Raw genomic sequence first — 24,526 nt, 5'->3', positions numbered from 1 at the left:
GAAGGGGTTTCCTACACAAGCAAGACCAACAAAAGATTCCTTTCGTCCCAAAGGGCCTAATAACAAAAGACCTAACCCTAGGGGACAGGAATTTAGATCCTCAAGATTTACAAGGAAGGATAAGTCCTTTCTCTTCAGGCCCCAAAATGACCCTAAAAATAGAGACCAACAATGACGCCAAAGGGTCCATGGTGGGGGGTCGTCTCTCCCTGTTTTTCAAGGATTGGCAGAAGATATCAGCGAATCCTTGGATTCTAGGAATCATAAGAACGGGCTACATGCTAGAGTTCAGGTTTCTTCCCCCAGACAGATTTTTTTCCCACAAGGTTTTTAAGGGACCCAGAGCGGCAGAAAATCCTAGAATTAGAAGTCCTGTCACTCCTAAAAAAAAGAGTCCTAATTCAGGTTCCAAGCATAGAGACAGGAGGAAAACACAGGGTCATTATAAACTTAAAAAGATTAAATCTTTATCTGACCTACAAAAAATTCTGCATGGAGAGCATTGCGTCAACTATAAATCTCTCCAGGGATTGCGTGATGGCATCAATAGACCTGGAGGATGCTTACTACCACGTACCCATATGTCAGCATCATCAAAAATATCTGAGGGTAGCAGTGACACTCAATGGGTCTTTACTTCACCTACAATACAGAGCCCTCCCCTTTGGCATCTCACAAGCTCCAAGGGTATTTTCAAAACTAATAGCGGAAATGATCTCTTACATCAGGACGAACGACATCCTCCTGATCCCGTACCTGAACGATTTTTTTGTTGGTCGCAGAAACATCTCAAACCTTGACCCTAGAAATACAAATAGTTTGCGCTATACTAGCAAAGTTAGGATGGAACATAAATTTCAAAAAATCAAATTTAAACCCATCAAAAAGATGCGTATTCCTAGGACTTCTGCTAGACTCCTCCAAGCAGATGTCCTTCCTTCCAGAAGACAAAGTCAATCCCCTGATAGACAGAATATCAGAAATCGACCTAGGCCATATGACATCTTTCAGGAAAGCTATGTCCGTCCTGGGCCTCATGGCATCATGCATCCCAGCTGTACTATGGGCTCACTTCAGGTCCAGGGCCTTAGGGGAGATTCACACGAACGTTGCGTTTTTGCGCGCGCAAACAACGCAGCGTTTTGCGAGCGCAAAAACCATTTGACAGCTGCGTGTGTCATGCGTGTCTGATGCGCGGCTGCGTGATTTTCGCGCAGCCGGCATCATAGAGATGAGGCTTGTCAACGCCCGTCACTGTCCAAGGTGCTGAAAGAGCTAAATCTTTCAGCACCCTCGACAGTGAATGCCGAACACAACAGCGAAAAACCTGTAAAAAAAAAAGATAAAGTTCCTACTTACCGAGAACTTCCCGGCCGTTGCCTTGGTGACGCGTCCTTGGTGACGCGCCTCTCTTGACATCGGGCCCCACCTCCCTGGATGACGCAGCAGTCCAAGTGACCGCTGCAGCCTGTGATTGGCTGCAGCCTGTGCTTGGCCTGTGATTGGCTGGAGCTGTCACTTGAACTGAAGTGTCACCCCGGGAGGTCGGACTGCAGGAAGGAGACAGGAGTAATCGGTAAGTTAGAACTTCGTTTTTTTTTTTACAGGTTAATGTATTTTGGGATCGCAAGTCACTGTCCATGGTGCTGAAACAGTTTAACTCTTTCAGCACCATGGACAGTGACTATCTCCTGACGTCGCGTACCGATAATTTTTTTGCCGGGATCGGCCAAAACGAGTTTGGCCGAACCCGGTGAAGTTCGGTACGCTTGTCCGGCTTCGCTCATCGCAAAGACACTCCGTTTGGATGTTCGGAAACAGAAAAGCACGTGGTGCTTTTCGGTTTTCATTCATCCTTTTCACTGCTGTTGCGCGAATCACGCTCGTCCCACGGAAGTGCTTCCGTGTGGTGCGCGTGATTTTCACGCACCCATTGACTTCAATGGGTGCGTGATGCGCGAAATACGCAGAGTTATTGAACCTGTCGCGCTTTTTGCGCAGCAGACAAACGCTGCGCAAAAAGCACGGACTGTCTGTACTGCCCCATAGACTTGTATTGGTCCATGCGTGCCGCGTGAAAACCACGCGGCCCGCACGGACCGAATACACGCTCGTGTGAATCCCCCCTTACAGTGGGACATTTTAAATCAGTGGGACAGGAGCAGTCTCTCCCTAGACCAACCCCTACACATGTCATCCGCAGCCTGGCTGTCTCTCAGATGGTAGTTGAACAGGGAGAACCTCATGCGGGGTATTCCATGGAAGTTAACCCCTACTCTCAACATTACCACAGATGCGAGTCCTTTGGGGTGGGGAGCTCATTACGACTCCTCTTTTCTTCAGGGTCAATGGGATCAACGGACCGTTCAGAAATCCTCCAACTTCAGGGAACTGGCGGCAGTTCTTCAGGCCTTGAAGAGATCCATACCTGCAATTTCAGGTCGACACTTAAAGATCTATTCCGACAACACGACCACAGTGTCTTATATAAATCCTACTTAAATCAGAAGCTCAAACCCCCAGAGTTTTTCGGAGCTCACTCCACCAGGGCTGTGTCCACTTTGTAGGCGGAGAGAGCAGAGGCATCTCTAGACCAGATATGGAGTTCTCCTCACACCGTTTTCAAGCATTACCGATTACAACTTCATACAGCCTCTGACTTGGCCTTTGGTAGAAAGGTGCTACAAGCTGTGGTCCCACCCTAAAAATACTGATTTCTATTTTACATCTCCAGGGGTGCTGTCATAGGTGAAAGGGTAAAAGATTGATTACTTATCGGTAATCGGTTTTTCAAGAACCTATGACCGCACCCCGCTGTTACCCTCCCTATTGTTTGTAGCAGATGAGCCCTCATAAGGTAGATCGCTAACCTAAATTCAAAGCGATTCTTTGTGAATACTGTGTGTGTGTGTATATATATATATATATATATATATATATATATATATATATATATATAAAGGTGTGAGGGAATTTCACTTGGGTGGTGCAAAAAATAAATAAGTAACAATATAAACTAAACTATTTCTCATCCTGAGTTCTTTTTAACCCCTTAAGGACGCAGCCTAGTTTGGGCCTTAAGGCTCAGAGCCCATTTTTCAAATCTGACATATTTCACTTTATGTGGTAATAACGTCGGAATGCTTAAACCTATCCAAGCGATTCTGAGATTGTTTTCTCGTGACACTTTGGGCTTCATGTTCGTGGTAAAATTTGGTCGATATATTCAGTCTTTATTTGTGAAAAATTGCAAAATTTAGAGAAAATTTACAAAAAATAGCATTTTTCAGAATTTAAATGCATCTGCTTGTAAAACAGACGGTTATACCACCCAAAATAGTTACTAGTTCACATTTCCCATATGTCTACTTTAGATTGGCATCGTTTTTTGAACATTATTTTATTTTTCTTGGACGTTACAAGGCTTAGAACATAAACAGCAATTTCTCATATTCTTAAGAAAATTGCAAAAGCCTTTTTTTGAAGGTGCCAGTTCAGTTCTGAAGTGGATTTGAGGGGCCTATGTATTAGAAACCCCCATAAAACACCCCATTTTAAAAACTAGACTCCTCAAAGTATTCAAAACAGCATATAGAAAGTTTTTTAACCCTTCAGGCATTTCACAGGAATTAAAGCAAAGTGGAAATGAAATTTGCAAATTTCATTTTTTCTGCTGAATTTCAATTTTATTCAATTTTTTTTTAGTAACAGAGAAGGTTTTACCAGAGAAATACTACTAAATATGTATTGTCCAGATTCTGCAGTTTTTAGAAATGTCCCACATGTGGCCCTACTGCGCTCGTGGACTAAAACACAAGCCCTAGAAGCAAAGAAGCACCTAGTGCATTTTGAGGCCTCTTTTTTTATTAGAATATATTTTAGGCAGCATGCCAGGTTTGAAGAGGCGTTGAGGTATCAAAACAATGGAAACCCACCAGAAGTGACCCCATTTTGGAAATTACACCCCTCAAGGAATTCATTTATGGTTTTTGTTATCATTTTGACCGCACAGTTTTTTCACAGCACCTATTTGAATTGGGCTGTGAAATGAAAAAAATGATATTTTTTCCAATAAAATGTCATTTTTGATCAAATTTTCTTATTTTCACAGGGAACAACATACCCCATTTTGTTGCCCAATTTGTCCTTAGTGCGGCAATACCCCATTTGTGGTGATAAACTGCCGTTTGGGCCCATGGGAGGGCTCAGAAGGAAAGGAGCGCTATGTGTTTGTTGGAGTCCAGATTTTGCTGGATTGGTTTTCGGGTGCCATGTCGCATTTGCAGAGCCCCAGAGGTATCAAAGCAATGGAAACCCACCAGAAGTGACCCCATTTTGGAAACTACACCCCTCAAGGAATTCATTTATGGTTTTTGTTATCATTTTGACCGCACAGGTTTTTCACAGCACCTATTTGAATTGGGCTGTGAAATGAAAAAAATGATATTTTTTCCAATAAGATGTCATTTTTGATCAAAATTTCTTATTTTCACAAGGAACAACATACCCCATTTTGTTGCCCAATTTGTCCTTAGTGCGGCAATACCCCATTTGTGGTGATAAACTGCCCTTTGGGCCCATGGGAGGGCTCAGAAGGAAAGGACCACCATTTGGCCTACTGGAGCTTTTCTGGTGCTAAGTCATGTGTGCAGAAGCCCCTGAGGTACCAGTACAGTTGAAACCCCCGAGAAGTGACCCCATTTTAAAAACTACACCCCTTAAGACATTCATCTAGAGGTGTAGTGAGCATTTTGACCCCACAGGTACTGTGTAAAAGATAATGCGCAGCAGATGGTGCAGTGTGAGATTTGCAATTTTATATATGTATATGCCATTTCAGTGTCCAATATAGTGTGCCCAGCATGCGCCACCGGAGATATACACCCCTTAAATTGTAATGTGGGTTCTCCTGGGTACGACAATACCCTACATGTGGCTGTTATCAGCTGCCTGGGCATACGGCAGGGCTCAGAAGGGAAAGATGAGGGGGGTAAGCTGTGCGGAGTGCATCAGGGTAAATTAAAAATCAAGGGATGTATGATACATTTTAAAACAATCTTTTATACAGAGCCCTGGTTTTTCGGGACACGTGTCACATTGGTATATTGTGTTCTTCCTTATCCCCCTCTTATAGCAGACTCTGCACCTCTTTTGACTCTTTCCCTTTCCACCGGTTTGGGGACCTTCTCCTGGAAAGTGTTGCCCTGGTACGATGCGTGTGGCCTCGCTTCCAGAAGTACTGGGTGCCCCCCCTTCCTGGTCCCTAAAGATTAGATCTTGAAATTCCAGGAAAGTTCCCCTCTGGCCTGCACATCGACGTAGCACATACGCATTGTACAAAGCCATCTGTATGATGTGCCCGGCCAGCTTCTTATACCACACCGCATGGCGCTGTAGGGCTTCAGGACTTGATTTGACAAGTCCATCCCTCCCATGTACCTATTGTAGTCCAGGATGCAGTCTGGTTTGGGGGTGGCCTTTCCTTCATATATCCTAAACCTGTAGGTATACCCTGATGCACTCTCGCACAGCTTATACATCTTCACGCCATACCTTGCCCTCTTACCTGGCAGGTACTGGCGGAATTGAACCCTCCCTTTAAAATGTACCAGGGACTCATCAATAGAAAAACACTTCTCGGGGGTGTATGCTTGGGAAAACCGGGCACTGGAACGGTCTAATAGGGGTCTCCGTTTATACAAACGGTCAAAACTGGGGTCATCTCGGAGTGGGCACGGCTCATTATCAGTATAATGTAAGAAGCGAAGTATTGCCTCATTTATTTATTTTTTTAGGTTCCAGTTCATTTCTGAAGTTGCTTTGAGGGGCCCATATATTAGAAACCCCTATCAAACACCCCATTTTAGAAACTAGACCCCTCAAAGTATTCACAACAGCATTTAGAAAGTTTATGAACCCTTTAGGTGTTTCACAGAAATTTAGAGCAAAGTAGAGGTGAAATTTACTCTTTTTATACCATTTTTTTTATAACACAAAAGGATTTATCAGAGAAACGCAACTCAATACTTATTACCCAGATTCTGCAGTTTTGAGAAATATCCCACATGTGGCCCTAGTGCGGTAATGGACTGAAGCACCGGCCTCCGAAGCAAAGGAGCACCTAGCGGATTTTGAGCCCTCTTTTTTATTAGGCACCATGTCCGGTTTGAAGAGGTCTTGTGGTGCCAAAACATTGGAAACCCCCCAAAAGTGACCCCAATTTGGAAACTAGACCCCTTGAGGAATCCATTGTAGTTTTCATGGGGTGCATGCGGCTTTTTGATCAGTTTTTATTCCATTTTTAGGTGGCGTGGTGACTAATAAACAGCAATTCTACTATTGTTTTTGTATACTTTTTTTTTTACAGCGTTCACCGTGCGCTATAAATGATATATTAACTTTATTCTGCGGGGCAATACGATCACGGCGATACCAGATGTTTATAGTTTTTTTTTATGTCTTATGGCGTTTGCACAATAAAATACGTTTTGTAAACAATCATTCACTTTTTGCGTTACCTTATTCTAAGAGCCAGAACGTTTTTATTTTTCAATCAATAAAGCCGTGCGAGGACTTATTTTTTGCGTAACGAACTGTATTTTCCATCAGGACCATTTTTAGGTACATGCGACTTTTTGATCTCTTTTTATTCCATTTTTTGGGAGGTGAAGTGACCAAACAATTGTGATTGTGGTACGGTTTATTAATATTTTTTTTTACGGCGTTCACCGTGCGGGATAAATAACAAAATAATTTTGTAGTTCAGGCCGTTACGGACGCGGCGATACCAATTATGTATAGTTTATTTGTTTGTTTATATATTTTTATTAATAATAAAGGACTGATAAGGGAAAAAGTGGGACTTTTACTTTTATTACTTTTAAAACTTTTATTTTCTTATTTTTACACATCTTTTTTGAACTTTTTTTTTACTTTATTACTTTGTCCCACTAGGGGACTTGAGGGCAGGAGGCCCTGATCGCTATTCTAATACACTGCACTACATGCGTAGTGCAGTGTATTAGAACTGTCAGCTACTCACTGACAGCAAGCATAGTGGGTCCTGACGTTGTCAGGACCCACTAGGCTTCCGTCTATGGCATAGCCGGACTCCATTGTTTGGTGTCCGGTTGCCATAGTCACCATCGCCGGCCGCTATCGCGTAGCAGGCTGGCGATGGCAGCTTAACCCCTAAAAAGCCGCGATCTCTATAGAACGCGGCTTTTAAGGGGTTAATCAGCGGGGACACAGCGATCGGTCCCCGCTGTAGGAGCTGTGACAGCTGCTGAACAAGACAGCAGCGTCACAGCTCCTGTATGTGTCGGGAGGACGGCCGAAACGGCCGTTACTCCCGTGACGTACTATTACGTCATGGAGCGCGAACGATACAGCTGCCATGACGTAATAGTACGTCAAGGAGCGGGAAGGGGTTAAAGACTGGGTGTGTGGAGAGGTGTGTCCCTTTTTATATCCTCAGGTTTCCTGTCCAGCGGATGGGACATCTCTCCAGGGGTGCTGTCATATGTTCTTGAAAAACCGATTACCGGTAAGTAATCAATATTTTTTCATACGCACTGGGGATAAAAAAAACCCTGACACGCAGGATTAAGCAGTTATTGATCACATTTAAGTTCATAACTTAGATGTGATCGCTAACAGGTGGATCCTGCGCGTCAGAGACACAGGACCTGCTGATCTAATGTATTCAGGTCTCAGCGCAAGATACAGCTCCTCTGTATACAGGATACAAAGAAGCTGTATCTCAAAAATATTTTTTAATTAAATGTAATTAAAAAGTTGCACCAATCACACGGATACACTATTTTTAATTGTACATTGGAAATATATCCACAACCATGCCTGCTGCTCCTGAATGATACAGCCGCTTTCCAAGATGGCCACCACCGTCTTAGACTTCGCTATGGAGAGCTTCTTTGGAAGTCTGATTCACTCCCCCACCCCCTTCCACTGCCCTCTGATGGATGAGCGTTGATGTCGTAAGCACTCATCCATTGGAGGGGGGAGTGTCTCGGACTTTCAAAGAAGCTCGCCATAGAAGTATTGTACCAGAGATGAAACAATCAAATATTTAAAATAAAATATTTAAAGTTAAAAACGAAAAAAAAATCTAGTTTTCCCATTTATTTTTTTATAGTTGGTATCGAGGTGTTCTTAAAACTTGTGATCTCTTTTAATATAAGGTTCTTTAACCGCTTCCCGACCGCCCACAGTAAATTCACGTCGGCGCTTGCTGGGCTCTGCGCAGCTCCGACGTGAATTCATGGTGGGTGTTAAAAGCGCGATCCGGGTGTCTCAGAGTAACGCTGACACTCGGATCACGCTGTTATCCCCTGCCTCTAGTCCCGGAGACATGACCGGGACCTAATTGGTTCAGGTTCCGGTCATGTGATCACAGGGAAAGTTTGTTGTAGCAACGAACTGGAAAGTTTGTTACTACAACAAACTCGAACGTTTGTTGCTACAACAAACTTAACCGGGGACCGATTGCAGGTGCTGCAATCGGTTATAAGGCAAAACCGGAGGCCATATAACAGCCCCCGGGTCTGCCAAGCCCAGCAGCCTATGAGAACCAGCCGGAGGCAGGTCCTCATAAGCTTCCTGTCAGTGTGACTCTCAGCGTCACACTGAAAGTTTATAATACGTTGCACTACCTAGGTAGTGTAATGTATTATAGCAGCGGTCAGTGCTGAGGGTCTTCAAGTAAAACCGGTAAAAAGTAAAAAAAAAAAAAAAGGAATAAGTGTTTTAGAAAAGTGTAAAAATAAGTTATAAGTTACAAAAACAAAAAATGCTTTTTTTTCTTCTATAAGAAGTCTTTTATTATAGGAAAAAAATGAAAAAATAAAAAAAAAGTACACATATTTGGTATGACCGCGTTCACAACGACCCAAACTATAAAACTATAATATTATTTTTCCCGCACGGTGAACAGCGCAAAAAAAATAAATTAAAAAACAATGTCAGAATCACTATTTTTTTGGTCATCAACCCTCAAAAATATAGAATAAAAAGTGATCAAAAAGTCGCATGTACGCCAAAATAGTACCAATACAAACTACATCCCGTCCCGCAAAAAACAAGCCCTTACACAGCTTTTTTGACTGAAAAATAAAAAAGTTATGGCTCTCAGAATATGGTGACACAGAAAATAAATTATTTTATCGAAAAGTGATTTTATTGCGCAAACGCCACAAAACATAAAAAAACTATATACATCTGGTATCGCCGTAATCGTATGGACTCGTAGAATAAAGTAAAATGTAATTTATAGCGCACGGTGAAAAGTGTAAAAAGAAAAAAAGCCAAAAAACATTGTCAGAATTTGTTCTTTTTGTCACTTTGCTTGGCAAAAAAAATCTAATAAAAAGTGATAAAAAAATCACATGTACCCTAAAATGGTACCAATGAAAACTACAGATTGTCCCGCAACAAATAAGTCCTCGCACGGCTCCGGTGAAGAAAAAATAAAAAAAGTTCTGGCTCTCAGAATATAGCGACAGAAATTGTGCAGTGTCCAAAAGCGGATAAGATCGGGCGCCATTTATCAGTGCGACACCGGCCACATATCTGCGGCTTATTATTTATTTACCGAATTAGTATACCCTCTTATTATGCCCTGATGTACTCTGCCCAATTTACACATACCCCCACATCATAAACTGAAATACCAGCAAAACCCCAAACAGAATAGTTACCAAGCAAAATCTGCGCTCCAAAAGCCAAATGGCGCTCCCTCCCTTCTGAGCCCCACAGCGTGCCCAAACACCAGCTTACGTCCACATATATGATATTTTATATCCGGGAGAACCCGCTCAACATTGTACGAGGTATTTGTCTTCAGTGGCACAAACTGGGCACAACATATTGTGCATTAAAATGGCATATCAGTGGAAAATTGTAATTTTCACTTTGCACCATCCGCTGCGCATTAACGCCTTCGCGCACCACGACTTAATAGCATGTCGTGGTGCGGGGGGTTATATATGGAGCGGGCTCATGCGCTGCGCCCGCTCCATATTCTGCAGGTATCAGCTGTGTATTACAGCTGACACCCGGGACTAATGGACAGGAACAGCGATCGCGCTGTTACAGGAGCCTGTAAAAATTATATTATACTGCAATACATTAGTATTGCAGTGTATTGTACCAGCGACCTAATGATCGCTCGTTCCAGTCCCCTAAAGGGACTTTTGGGAGGTTTCCACTGTTTTGGTACCTCAGGGGCTTTGCAAATGCGACATGACACCCGAAAACCATTCCAGCTAAATTTGAGCTCCAAAAGCCAAATATTGTTCCTTCCCTTCTGAGTCCTGCCGTGGGTCCAAACAGCAGTTTATTACCACATATGGCATATTGCTGTAATCAGGACAAATTGCTTTACAAATTTTGGGGTGATTTTTCTCCTTTATTCATTGTAAAAATTAAACATTTCTATGTTTTTTCAGAAAAAAGTAGATTTTCATTTTCACGGCCTAATTCCACTAAATTCAGCAAAAAAACAGTGGGGTCAAAATGCTAACTATACCCCTAGAAAAATTCCTTGAGGGGTGTAGTCTACAAAATGGGGTCACTTTTGGGGGGTTTCCACCGTTTTGCTCCCTCCAGGGCGTTGCAAACGCGACACGGCACTGAAAACTATTCCAGCAAAATCTGCACTTCAAAATCCAAATGGCGCTCATTCCCTTCTGAGCTCTGCCGTGGGTCCAAACAGCAGTTTATTACCACATATGGTGTATTGCTGTAATCGGGAGACGTAGGTTTACAAGTTTTGGGGTGCTTTTTTATTCTTTATTCCTTGCAAATATTATTATTTTTTATATTTTTTCAGAAAAAAAGTAGATTTTCACTTTCACAGGCAAACTCCAATAAATATAGCAGAAGACCTATAGGGTCAAGATGCTAACTATACCCCTTGATAAATTCCTTGAGGGGTGCAGTTTCCAAAACAGTGTCACTTTTGGGGGATTTTCACTGTTTTGGCACTACAAGACCTCTTCAAACCTGACATGGTGCCTAAAATATATTCTAAAAAAAGGAGGCCACAAAATCCACTAGGTGCTCCTTTGCTTCTGAGGCCGGTATTTCAGTCCATTAGCACACTAGGGCCACATGTGGGATATTTCTAAAAACTGCAGAATCTGGGCAATAAGTATTGTGTTGCATTTCTCTGGTAAAAGCTTCTGTGTTACAGAAAAAAATGTATTACAAATTAATTGCAGCAAAAAAAATAAAATTTGTCAATTTCCCCTCTACATTGCTTTAATTCCTGTGAAATGCTTAAAGGGTTAAGAAACTTTCTGAATGCTGTTTTGAATACTTTGAGGGGTGCAGTTTTTAATATCGGGTGATTTATGGGGTCTATCTAGTACATAAGGCCCTCAAAGCCGCTTTAGAACTGAACTGGTCCCTGTAAAAATCGCCTTTTGACATTTTCTTGAAAATGTGAGAAATTGCTGCTAAAGTTCTAAGCCCTGTAACGTCCTAGAAAAATAAAATAATGTTCAAAAAACGATGCAAATATAAAGTAGACATATGGAATATGTAAAATAGTAACTATTTTGTGTGGTATTACCATCTGTTTTACAAGCAGATACATTTAAAATTTAGAAAAATCATAATTTTTGCAAATTTTCTCTGAATTTTGGTGTTTTTCACAAATAAGCAATGAATTTATTGACCAAATTTTTCCACTAATATAAAGTACAATATGTCACGAGAAAACAATCTCTGAATCGCTTGGATAGGCAAAAGCATTCCAGAGTTATTACCACATAAATTGACACATGTCAGATTTGAAAAAATGGGACTGATTCTGAAGGCCAAAATGAGCTCTGTCTTGAAAGGTTTAACCTGCAGGGTGAACGGCTTAAAAATGAAGAATAGATGATACAATAAAAAGTAGGGTTCACCCCGCAAAAAAACAAGCCCTTACACTGCTCCATCAACAGAAAAATAAAGTTATAGCTCTCAGAATATGCAATACAAAAAAAGTTTTCTTTCTTTGTAAAAGTAGTATTCAATAAAAATAAACAATAAATTTGGTATTGCAGTAATCTTATTGACCCCCAGAATAAAGTTAGCATGACGTTTTTACTGCACAGTGAAACCAAAATAAACATTGAAGGAATTGCTGTTTTTTTTCCCATTCTGCCTCACAAAGATTTTTTTTTTCCAATTTCCCAGTACATTTTATGGTGCATTAATTGGCTCAATTAAAAGCTACAACTTATCCCTTAACCCCTTCCCGCTCCTTGACGTACTATTACGTCATGGCAGCTGTATCGTTCGCGCTCCATGCCGTAATAGTACGTCTCGGGAGTAACGGCCGTTTCGGCCGTCCTCCCGACACATACAGGAGCTGTGACGCTGCTGTCTTGTTCAGCAGCTGTCACAGCTCCTACAGCGGGGACCGATCGCTGTGTCCCCGCTGATTAACCCCTTAAAAGCCGCGTTCTATAGAGATCGCGGCTTTTTAGGGGTTAAGCTGCCATCGCCGGCCTGCTACGCGATAGCGGCCGGCGATGGTGACTATGGCAACCGGACACCAAACAATGGCGTCCGGCTATGCCATAGACGGAAGCCTAGTGGGTCCTGACAACGTCAGGACCCACTATGCTTGCTGTCAGTGAGTAGCTGACAGTTCTAATACACTGCACTACGCATGTAGTGCAGTGTATTAGAATAGCGATCAGGGCCTCCTGCCCTCATGTCCCCTAGTGGGACAAAGTAATAAAGTAAAAAAAAAGTTAAAAAAAGATGTGTAAAAATAAGAAAATAAAAGTTTTAAAAGTAATAAAAGTAAAAGTCCCACTTTTTCCCTTATCAGGCCTTTATTATTAATAAAAATATATAAACAAACAAATAAACTATACATAATTGGTATCGCCGCGTCCGTAACGGCCTGAACTACAAAATTATTTTGTTATTTATCCCGCACGGTGAACGCCGTAAAAAAAAATATTAATAAACCGTACCACAATCACAATTGTTTGGTCACTTCACCTCCCAAAAAATGGAATAAAAAGAGATCAAAAAGTCGCATGTACCTAAAAATGGTACTGATGGAAAATACAGTTCGTTACGCAAAAAATAAGTCCTCGCACGGCTTTATTGATTGAAAAATAAAAACGTTATGGCTCTTAGAATAAGGCAACACAAAAAGTGAATGATTGTTTACAAAACGTATTTTATTGTGCAAACGCCATAAGACATAAAAAAAAACTATAAACATCTGGTATCGCCGTGATCGTATCGCCCCGCCGAATAAAGTTAATATATCATTTATAGCGCACGGTGAACGCTGTAAAAAAAAAAGTATACAAAAACAATAGTAGAATTGCTGTTTATTAGTCACCACGCCACCTAAAAATGGAATAAAAACTGATCAAAAAGCCGCATGCACCCCATGAAAACTACAATGGATTCCTCAAGGGGTCTAGTTTCCAAATTGGGGTCACTTTTGGGGGGTTTCCAATGTTTTGGCACCACAAGACCTCTTCAAACCGGACATGGTGCCTAATAAAAAAGAGGGCTCAAAATCCGCTAGGTGCTCCTTTGCTTCGGAGGCCGGTGCTTCAGTCCATTACCGCCCGAGGGCCACATGTGGGATATTTCTCTAAACTGCAGAATCTGGGCAATAAGTATTGAGTTGCGTTTCTCTGATAAATCCTTTTGTGTTATAAAAAAAATGGTATAAAAAGAGTAAATGTCACCTCTACTTTGCTCTAAATTTCTGTGAAACACCTAAAGGGTTCATAAACTTTCTAAATGCTGTTGTGAATACTTTGAGGGGTCTAGTTTCTAAAATGGGGTGTTTGATAGGGGTTTCTAATATATGGGCCCCTCAAAGCAACTTCAGAAATGAACTGGAACCTAAAAAAATAAATAAATGAGGCAATACTTCGCTTCTTACATTATACTGATAATGAGCCGTGCCCACTCCGAGATGACCCCAGTTTTGACCGTTTGTATAAACGGAGACCCCTATTAGACCGTTCCAGTGCCCGGTTTTCCCAAGCATACACCCCCGAGAAGTGTTTTTCTATTGATGAGTCCCTGGTACATTTTAAAGGGAGGGTTCAATTCCGCCAGTACCTGCCAGGTAAGAGGGCAAGGTATGGCGTGAAGATGTATAAGCTGCGAGAGTGCATCAGGGTATACCTACAGATTTAGGATATATGAAGGAAAGGCCACCCCCAAACCAGACTGCATCCTGGACTACAATAGGTACATGGGAGGGATGGACTTGTCAAATCAAGTCCTGAAGCCCTACAGCGCCATGCGGTGAGGTATAAGAAGCTGGCCGGGCACATCATACAGATGGCTTTGTACAATGCGTATGTGCTACGTCGATGTGCAGGCCAGAGGGGAACTTTCCTGGAATTTCAAGATCTAATCTTTAGGGACCAGGAAGGGGGGGCGCATCGTACCAGGGCAACACTTTCCAGGAGAAGGTCCCCAAACCGGTGGAAAGGGAAAGAGTCAAAAGAGGTGCAGAGTCTGCTATAAGAGGGGGATAAGGAAGAACACAATATACCAATGTGACACGTGTCCCGAAAAACCAGGGCTCTGTATAAAAGATTGTTTTAAAATGTATCATACATCCCTTGATTTTCAATTTACCCTGATGCACTCCGCACAGCTTACCCCCCTCATCTTTCCCTTCTGAGCCCTGCCGTATGCCCAGGCAGCTGATAACAGCCACATGTAGGGTATTGTCGCACCCAGGAGAACCCACATTACAATTTAAGGGGTGTATATCTCCGGTGGCGCATGCTGGGCACACTATATTGGACACTGAAATGGCATATACATATATAAAATTGCAAATCTCACACTGCACCATCTGCTGCGCATTATCTTTTACACAGTACCTGTGGGGTCAAAATGCTCACTACACCTCTAGATGAATGTCTTAAGGGGTGTAGTTTTTAAAATGGGGTCACTTCTCGGGGGTTTCAACTGTACTGGTACCTCAGGGGCTTCTGCACACATGACTTAGCACCAGAAAAGCTCCAGTAGGCCAAATGGTGGTCCTTTCCTTCTGAGCCCTCCCATGGGCCCAAAGGGCAGTTTATCACCACAAATGGGGTATTGCCGCACTAAGGACAAATTGGGCAACAAAATGGGGTATGTTGTTCCTTGTGAAAATAAGAAATTTTGATCAAAAATGACATCTTATTGGAAAAAATATCATTTTTTTCATTTCACAGCCCAATTCAAATAGGTGCTGTGAAAAAACTGTGCGGTCAAAATGATAACAAAAACCATAAATGAATTCCTTGAGGGGTGTAGTTTCCAAAATGGGGTCACTTCTGGTGGGTTTCCATTGCTTTGATACCTCTGGGGCTCTGCAAATGCAACATGGCACCCGAAAACCAATCCAGCAAAATCTGGACTCCAACAAACACATAGCGCTCCTTTCCTTCTGAGCCCTCCCATGGGCCCAAACGGCAGTTTATCACCACAAATGGGGTATTGCCGCACTAAGGACAAATTGGGCAACAAAATGGGGTATGTTGTTCCCTGTGAAAATAAGAAAATTTGATCAAAAATGACATTTTATTGGAAAAAATATCATTTTTTTCATTTCACAGCCCAATTCAAATAGGTGCTGTGAAAAAACTGTGCGGTCAAAATGATAACAAAAACCATAAATGAATTCCTTGAGGGGTGTAATTTCCAAAATGGGGTCACTTCTGGTGGGTTTCCATTGTTTTGATACCTCAACGCCTCTTCAAACCTGGCATGCTGCCTAAAATATATTCTAATAAAAAAAGAGGCCTCAAAATGCACTAGGTGCTTCTTTGCTTCTAGGGCTTGTGTTTTAGTCCACGAGCGCAGTAGGGCCACATGTGGGACATTTCTAAAAACTGCAGAATCTGGACAATACATATTTAGTAGTGTTTCTCTGGTAAAACCTTCTCTGTTACTAAAAAAAAATTGAATAAAATTGAAATTCAGCAGAAAAAATGAAATTTGCAAATTTAATTTCCACTTTGCTTTAATTCCTGTGAAATGCCTGAAGGGTTAAAAAACTTTCTATATGCTGTTTTGAATACTTTGAGGGGTCTAGTTTTTAAAATGGGGTGTTTTATGGGGGTTTCTAACACATAGTCCCCTCAAATCCACTTCAGAACTGAACTGGCACCTTCAAAAAAAGGCTTTTGAAATTTTCTTAAGAATATGAGAAATTGCTGTTTATGTTCTAAGCCTTGTAACGTCCAAGAAAAATAAAAGAATGTTCAAAAAACGATGCCAATCAAAAGTAGACATATGGGAAATGTGAACTAGTAACTATTTTGGGTGGTATAACCGTCTGTTTTTCAAGCAGATGCATTTAAATTCTGAAAAATGCTATTTTTTGTAAATTTTCTCTAAATTTTGCAATTTTTCACAAATAAAGACTGAATATATCGACCAAATTTTACCACGAACATGAAGCCCAAAGTGTCACGAGAAAACAATCTCAGAATCGCTTGGATAGGTTTAAGCATTCCGACGTTATTACCACATAAAGTGAAATATGTCAGATTTGAAAAATGGGCTCTGAGCCTTAAGGCCCAAACTAGGCTGCGTCCTTAAGGGGTTAAGAAACAAACCCTCATACTATGGCTCTGTAGATGGAGACTTAGAAAAAAGTTATGGCTTTTGGAAGGTAGGGAGTATGCAATGTTAAATACCTTTGTGTCAAAAAAGACAAAAGTATAGCAGGTATGATACCTTTATTGGCTAACCATAAAAGTTCTATATGCGGCTTTCAGAGCACAGAGGCTCCTTCTTCAGGCAGTTTACAAATGAATGACTTAGAAAAAAGCACAACATTAAGATGTTACACAAAGACAATTAGTACATGAGCCGATACATCATTAAGATAAGCCGGGGCAATAAAACTGAGGTTATAGAGGTGATGACTTAGGAGTTAAGGCATCTGGAGTCAGTCTGATGGGGGATGTGACGTGTGTCCATGTAGTGGCTCATAAATCCAGGTGTTAGATTGAGGCCTTGTGTCAATGACTGGAATTTTATTATCATCTTGAAATCCCAAATTTTTCTTTCTCTGTTGTTTTTAAAATGACCCTTCAGAATTAGTAACTTTAAATCTGCCAAACTGTGATCAGGTCCAGAGAAATGTTTTCCCACGGGTGTATCCACCTCCTGTTTTATTGTATGTCTGTGAAGATTCATCCTGGTTTGTAGTTTTTGTATTGTTTCTCCAATGTAGATTCCTTTATTGATGCACCTTGTACACAGGATCATGTACACTATATTGGAGGATGTACAGGAGAACGTGCCAGTGATTTTATAGTCCTGCTGCGTGTTTGGTATCTGGATGGTGTTTGATGACAAGATGTTGGTACAGGTCTTGCATTTTCTACTGTTGCAAGGAAATGTGCCAGTCTCTGATGGTGATGAGAGGGCACTTCTGACCAGGAGATTCCTTAGGTTTGGTGGGTTTTTATATTCAAGGAGAGGTAAATCCGGGAATATTTCCTTCAGCTTATGGTCTCTGTTGAATACAGGTTGGAGATCAGCAGCACTTTTCCTCAAGATGTTCATTTGGGGGTTGTATATGACCACTAGGGGCACCCTGCTGTTGTCTTCCTTCTTTTTGTACTCCAGAAGATTTCTCCTTGGAATTCTTGTTGCTCTGTAGATCTGATCATCTATAATCCGTGGATGGTATCCCTGTTGTAGGAATGTATTCCTCAGTGATAGCAGGTGTTGTTTTCTGTCTTCACAGTCTGAACAGATCCGTATGTACCGCAGAGCCTGGCTGTAGATGATGGATTTCTTTGTGTCTCGGATGGAAGCTGTTCCATCTCAGATATGCTGGACGGCCTGTAGGTTTATGGTAGATAGTTGTTTGTATGATATTGTTTCTCATGTATATGGTCATGTCCAGGAAATGTATTTGAGATGTAGAGTAGTTGAGAGTGAGTTTGATGGTAGGGAGGAAAAAGGGGTTAAAGCGTTATGTTTGGATGAGGTTTTGTAAGTGCAGCTTTCTTAGACATTGGCTGATTCCAGTGAGTGTAGCTGCCCTCACTTTTGATGATCAGCTGTTATCGCTAGGGAAGCATCGAGTGGCCGCATATTTCCAGCTGCTGCAGGGTAAATATAGTATTACACAGTGCCCATTCAAATGGGCTCCCTATGCCTGCTCCAGTAACAGGACGAACAGTATAATGGGAAAAAAAAAAAGTCTCCCCCATTCACACTATACTAGTAATAAAGTGTAAGAAAGAAATCACTGCCGACTAAACCGCCCAGCCTATCATTGTGTATATTCCTGATCCAGTTACCCTAAATCTGATAACATCTTAAATTCAAATTAACAGCAGATGATGGCAAGAGCAAATATAAAGTCTATTTTAAGGTTGCAGTGTGTGATGATAAAAAAATTATCTCTTATAATTTTTATAAGTTATTTACATACCCAGATTAATAATTATACAAAAGCAAAAACGGTGTGTAAAAATAACAAGCACTTGCCACAAAAATCACATCTGTGGTCCAACAAATAGAAAAGTTACACACAATAAATATAGTTAAAGGGATCCTGTCATCACCATCTTACCTTATAAAACGTCCTGACCCCTTAGTGGCCGCAGCGGTCCATAGTTCATTTATGTGTTCTTCTCTCCTCACGTCCTCCTCTTGCCCGTAATATTGTCATTTAAACTTTTACCACCTTTTATGGTAATTAATTTTAATTTTGTGACGCAGGATCTTAACTACTCCCACGTACGCCGCCTGTCCAGCCCTAAATGCCGAAATCTCGTTTCAAATAGCGCACACGTGCCTCACCACCCTTCCCTGATTCATTCATACTGAAATATTTAACGGCGCATGCGCCGCGCGGGTACATGTGCAGGATTTCATGTGCAGTGGAGTGAGAGAAGCTGTCCATCAAAAACAAGGAGGCGGCGTCAACTCTGAAACGCCGGAGGAATGAAAATCTGACACTCTTCGAGTGAAGTTTGACTCTTTTGTGCTCATTTTCATACGTCGCGGAACCACTGAAAACCGGAATACTAAGGGCTCATTCACACGACAGTGAAAAAAAAATGTCCATTAAAAACTGATCAACTGTTTTTTATGGCCATTTTGCATCCGTTTGTCTCCAAATTTTCATCCATTTCCAGTCCGTCTGTCCGTTTTTAATGGCCGTTTGGCATCCATTTTACATCAGTTTTTCATGGCCGTTAAAAAAACTGATGCATTTCATTGGTCGGGTTTTTTTTGTCCCAGCCCCCTGAAAACACCCAAAGGAAGGTCACATGTTCACCTAGACACTATTTACAGCGCCCCTGTATATGATGCCACACCAGCCTCCCTGTAGATGGTGCCACGCCAGCCTCCCTGCAGATGGTGCCACGCCAGCCTCCCTGCAGATGGTGCCACGCCAGCCTCCCTGCAGATGGTGCCACGCCAGCCTCCCTGCAGATGGTGCCACGCCAGCCTCCCTGCAGATGGTGCCACGCCAGCCTCCCTGCAGATGGTGCCACGCCAGCCTCCCTGCAGATGGTGCCACGCCAGCCTCCCTGCAGATGGTGCCACGCCAGCCTCCCAGCAGATGGTGCCACGCCAGCCTCCCAGCAGATGGTGCCACGCCAGCCTCCCTGCAGATGGTGCCACGCCAGCCTCCCTGCAGATGGTGCCACGCCAGCCTCCCTGCAGATGGTGCCACGCCAGCCTCCCTGCAGATGGTGCCACGCCAGCCTCCCTGTAGATCGTGCCAGGGTTCCAATGTTCTTGACAGAATCAATAGCGCAGTCGACTGAGCTATTCATTCCTTCAAAGCGAGGGAATCCTGTCACAACGGTGACAAACAAACCATTAGCTAGGTCTCTGTCACCATTGAGATCAATGGTGAGGGAAACGGAAGCTTTGATTTCCGTTTGCCTTTCCGTTGAGGGGTTAACCCGACGGAAACCTACGACAGAACCCCTCAGCGGAACACAGACGGTGATGTGAACACAGACTAATTCTGGTATCATTGACATGCACCATCATTGAGAGACGTGTATGTTAAAAAAAAAAAGATTGGGTAGAGTATGTTGATTCGGACATTGTAATATGAAAAAATATACTGGAGTAAATAAAATAAGAAATCCCTTTTTATAGAACACTGGTCTCTCTGATTAGAAGTGAATGAAAGGAGGGACTGATTGAAATAGGATTTTTTTTTGGGTGACACTAGGAATATGTGTAGGGTGGAATAAGGCTATTTTGGAATAGGAGAAGCGCCTGAAGAAGCGCTGCAACAGTGAGTATGCCAACGATAGCCAGCAAGGGAACTAGTAGTTACCTTGCCAATCCCCATGTAACAGATCCGTTTTTAACATCATTCGCCCGTTTTTCACTTTCATGTGAATAAGGGCTATAGGTACAGAGCCGACTTTGAACATATTTATAGGTTAGCTAACAATGATTTTTCACCCACTTTCACAAGGTATTGCTGGCTTGATACCTAAAATGTTGGTGACAGGTTCCCTTTAATCTGTGTCTGGTCCTGAACCAGTTAAACAAGTTTATTTTTATGAAAAAAACCTTGTGCGTATGCCTGATTGGGAAATCTAGTTCTCCGCTCAGAACCCCCCTCCTATGAGCCAGAACAGAGAACCGCTCTGTTCTTGGAGACTTACAGAGCCGGACACCGTCATTGACTATGTTTTACTATCATGCTGCGCTATCTTTTCTGGCATTTTTGACATAATTGTGCCGGAGGTGTGAACACTGCCTAAGGCTATGCTCACACAGTTTTTTGGCGCGGAAACCGTGCCGCCAAACTCATCAAAAACGGCCCGAAAATGCCTCCCATTGATTTCAATGGAAGGCGGGGGCAGTTTTCTTCCGCGAGCGGTAAAACCGTCTCGCGGGAGAAAGGAGGGACATGCCCTATCTTCTGCCGTTTACGTCTCTGACCTCCCATTGTCTTCAATGGGAGGCAGAGAAAGCGTATTTCGCAGCGTTTTATGCCCGTGGCACTCAATGGCCGCGGGCGAAAAATGCTGCGAAAATCGGCGTGCAGGGAGAGGAAAATTTGCCTCAAACTTCCAAACGTAATTTTGAGGCAGAAATTCCGCCTGCAAAATACTCCATGTGAACATAGCCTAAGAGTGCCACAAGAGGATACAAGCTGTCTATGCGTTACATCAGTGGCTATTTATTTAAATGACTGTCATGTAATCTTCATTTGACCAGACATGGCTTATGTTGGCAATAACAGCTGATCTCGGAGGGTTATAGAAGTTTTCTGCGTGAGACCACCCCTTTAAGTAGAGCAAAACATAAGTGCTGTCATAACAAGCAATCACGTGCTAAATGACCATCACAGATTTACCCAGCTCTTTACCCTGTGCTGATGATCGTGCCAGCTAATTTGATGGGGGTACTATTGCTCACTGTTCGGGATTCCTCTCCGGTTGGATAGCTTCTCAAACACCCTGACATTAGGAGTCTGTGTATTCGGTTTGTTGATGAGAAACGTTACACAGTCTGAGGTGCCCTCTCAGCATCTACATTTTCTGTGCTGTTTAATAACTTGGATCATGCAGTCTATTTCCATTGCCTTCAGGTTTTCCCATCGTACCTCTTTATTGTGTATTTCTCAAGGCCTGAGTCTAATGGTTTGATATGAGTCTCCAAAGTCCTTACGTTTTTCTTTTAGAAATGGATGCTAACCAACGCCAAATAATAATAAATTTAAAGTGTAATAAGACAGCGACATGACATGAAAATGTGTTACATTAGATCATTCTTACCATTGATCATTGAATTCTAGGCAGGTCTTTTCTTTGGCACCCTGAAATGAAAATGTAGAGTTAGACGGTGACAGAACAGTACTTAGAATTTTGTTTGCATTTTTGTCTTGTCAATGATTTGTGATGATATTGTATGAATTATTATATAATCTGGCTTATTTTAGTAGAACAGGGGTATTTCTGTTTCAGCAAATAAAGCTTATTCGTTGTATAATGTGAATTTATACAAGTTTGCCAGATATTTTTTTTTTATTAATTCCTAATGGTTTTTAATATCTCTGCTTGCAGTCATTCAATAGGAAACTTTGTTGTTTACTGCCAGTGGATACAAATCAGTCCCAGTAATGTGATGATCACACAGGTGCATGGATTGTTAGAGCTGCCGAAATAATGAAGGTTCCTTTTGAATCACTGCAAGCAGAGATCTTGAAAACCACAAGGAATTGATACTTGAATGAATCACATAAAAACATATTGGAAAATTGTATAACTTTTCATTATATTCGTTTAATTTTCCCAAATCTACCCATAGGTAATCATTGTTTTGTCTCTGTTTACTGGTATTGTGTTTTCATTATGTGATTTCTGTATACTTTCGTGTGTTGGCTGGTTCCTTACACGGTAGGATCTTGTTGAATGACTATATGCTTATTTGCTTTCCATAGAATATTTACTGTGTTTTTTATTTTAGTGGTGAATTAATACTGATTTATATTTGATCTTTTGTACTGCAATCTTTCTAATTATTCTAGTTTATTGTTGTCATAATCAAATGTGAGAATGTGGTATTTATCAGAATATTTTGATCAAGGCTAGATCATTGTGCCTATGGTCACCTTTAGTCTTACCATGACCTCCGCTAAATGGTGCATATGGAGGGGTTACTAGATATAGAAGAGCCCTATATGAGAGAGAGACCAAACTCCGTTATTTGTATTCATCAGGAAATGTGTTAAATTGAAATATTATTCTGTCCTAGTTTAATCTTTTTTTTTTCTTTAAGGTATTTGAAGCAGTCATTACCTGGGTAAACCATGACAAAGATGTGCGCCAGGAGCACATGGCACATCTAATGGAACATGTCCGTCTCCCATTACTTTCAAGAGATTACTTAGTTCAGGTAGGCAAAATATAAACAAATATATTTTTACTTTTAAAAAAAAAGTAGTTGTCATTCCAGTTGTCGGTATTAAAAAGACAAAATGCCTTGTATTTTGTCATTTTACTAATTCTAAGCAAATCTTTTTTACATACATACTGAGCTCTATGCAGACAGTACATACAGGCTGCTATAGATAGGAAAGAAAGGAGATGATCCAGCGCTGTGTCAGGGTAAAAGGGATACGTGGTTCCCACTTTTATTGATATGAAAAAAAATGCTAAAAATTAAAGAGGAGACGCAGTCTCAAGGTAGTTTATGATGCGGGCAGATGCCCGAGCCTACGCGTTTCGCGCACAGGCAGTGCTCTTATTCATAATTAGGATTTGGTAAGCTGGAGGTTTCCTCCTATTTTTTCCATTACACTACTGCTATAGATAGTTAGGTCCAGAATTATTTGGACAGTGACACAATCTTCATGATTTGGGTTCTGCATGCCACCACATTGGATTAGAAATGAAACAACTGAGATGCAATTGAAGTGTAGACTTTCAGGTTTAGTTCAAGGGGTTGAAGAAAAATATCCTATGAAACGCTTAGGAATTGCAACCATTTTTATATACAACCTCCCCATTTCAGGGAGTGCAGAAGTAGTTGGACAAATTAACATGACCATAAATAAAATATATTTTTTAATATTTTGTAGAGAATTCTTTTCAGGCAATGACGGCCTGAAGTCTGGAACCCATGGACTTCACCAAACGCTGGGTTTCCTCCTTTGTGTTGCTTTGCCGGGCCTTTACTGCAGCTGTCTTCAGTTGTTACTTGTTTGTGGGTCTTTCTGCATTAAGTTTTGTCTTAAGCAAGTGAAATGCAGCTCGATCGGGTTGAGATCTGGCGATTGACTTGGTCATTGCAGAAGATTCCACTTCTTTGCCTTAAAAAAAACTCCTGGGTTGCAGTAGGTTTTGGGTCATTTTCTATCTGTACTGTGAAGCGACGTCCAATCAACCTTGCTGCATTTGGTTGAATCTGAGCAGAAAGTATATCCCTGAGCACTTCAGAATTCATCCGGCTGCTTCTGTCTTCAGTCACATCATCAATAAACACTAGTGACCCAGTGCCCATGCCATCACACTGCTTCCACCATGCTTTACAGAGGATGTGGTGTGCTTTGCATCATGAGCCGTTCCAAGCCTTCTCCATACTTTCTTCCTCCCATCATTCTGGTACAGGTTGATCTTAGTTTCATGCTGTTCCAGAACTGGGCGGCTTCTTTAGATGTTTGGCAAAGTCTAAGGCCTTTCTATTTTTGAGGCTGATTAATGGTTTGTACCTTGTGGTGAACTCTCTGTATTTGCTCTCATGAAGTCTTCTCTTTATGGTAGACTTCGATACTGATACACCTACTTCCAGGAGAGTGTTCTTCACTTGGGTAGATGTTGTGAAGGGTTTTTTCTTCACCATGGAAAGGATTCTGTGATCATCCACCACTGTTGTCTTCCGTGGACGTTCAGGTCTTTTGGAGTTCACAAGATCACCAGTGCGCTCTGTTTTTTTTGGTTTTTTTTCAAGAATTTACCAAACTGTTGATTTGGCCACTCCTAACATTTGTGCTATCTCTCTGATGGATTTC

At 41.7% G+C, this 24,526-nt stretch overlaps 1 protein-coding gene across 5 annotated transcripts in view; it reads left to right on the top strand.

Moving 5' to 3' along the window:
• The window catches only part of KLHL2 (kelch like family member 2), a 225,830-nt gene that overhangs the window by 149,151 nt on the left and 52,153 nt on the right, over nucleotides 1-24,526 (top strand). For all 5 annotated transcript variants that reach the window (XM_075860272.1, XM_075860275.1, XM_075860273.1 and 2 more), the window contains one exon: nucleotides 22,795-22,911. In XM_075860272.1, coding sequence (XP_075716387.1) covers nucleotides 22,795-22,911 — 117 coding nt within the window. The remainder of the gene's footprint in view (nucleotides 1-22,794; nucleotides 22,912-24,526) is intronic.

Source organism: Rhinoderma darwinii, chromosome 1, assembly GCF_050947455.1.
Source record: "Rhinoderma darwinii isolate aRhiDar2 chromosome 1, aRhiDar2.hap1, whole genome shotgun sequence".
Classification (NCBI taxonomy): Eukaryota; Metazoa; Chordata; class Amphibia; order Anura; family Rhinodermatidae; genus Rhinoderma; species Rhinoderma darwinii.
Note: the sequence above shows the minus strand (reverse complement) of the source record. Positions and strands in the feature narration are given on the sequence as shown.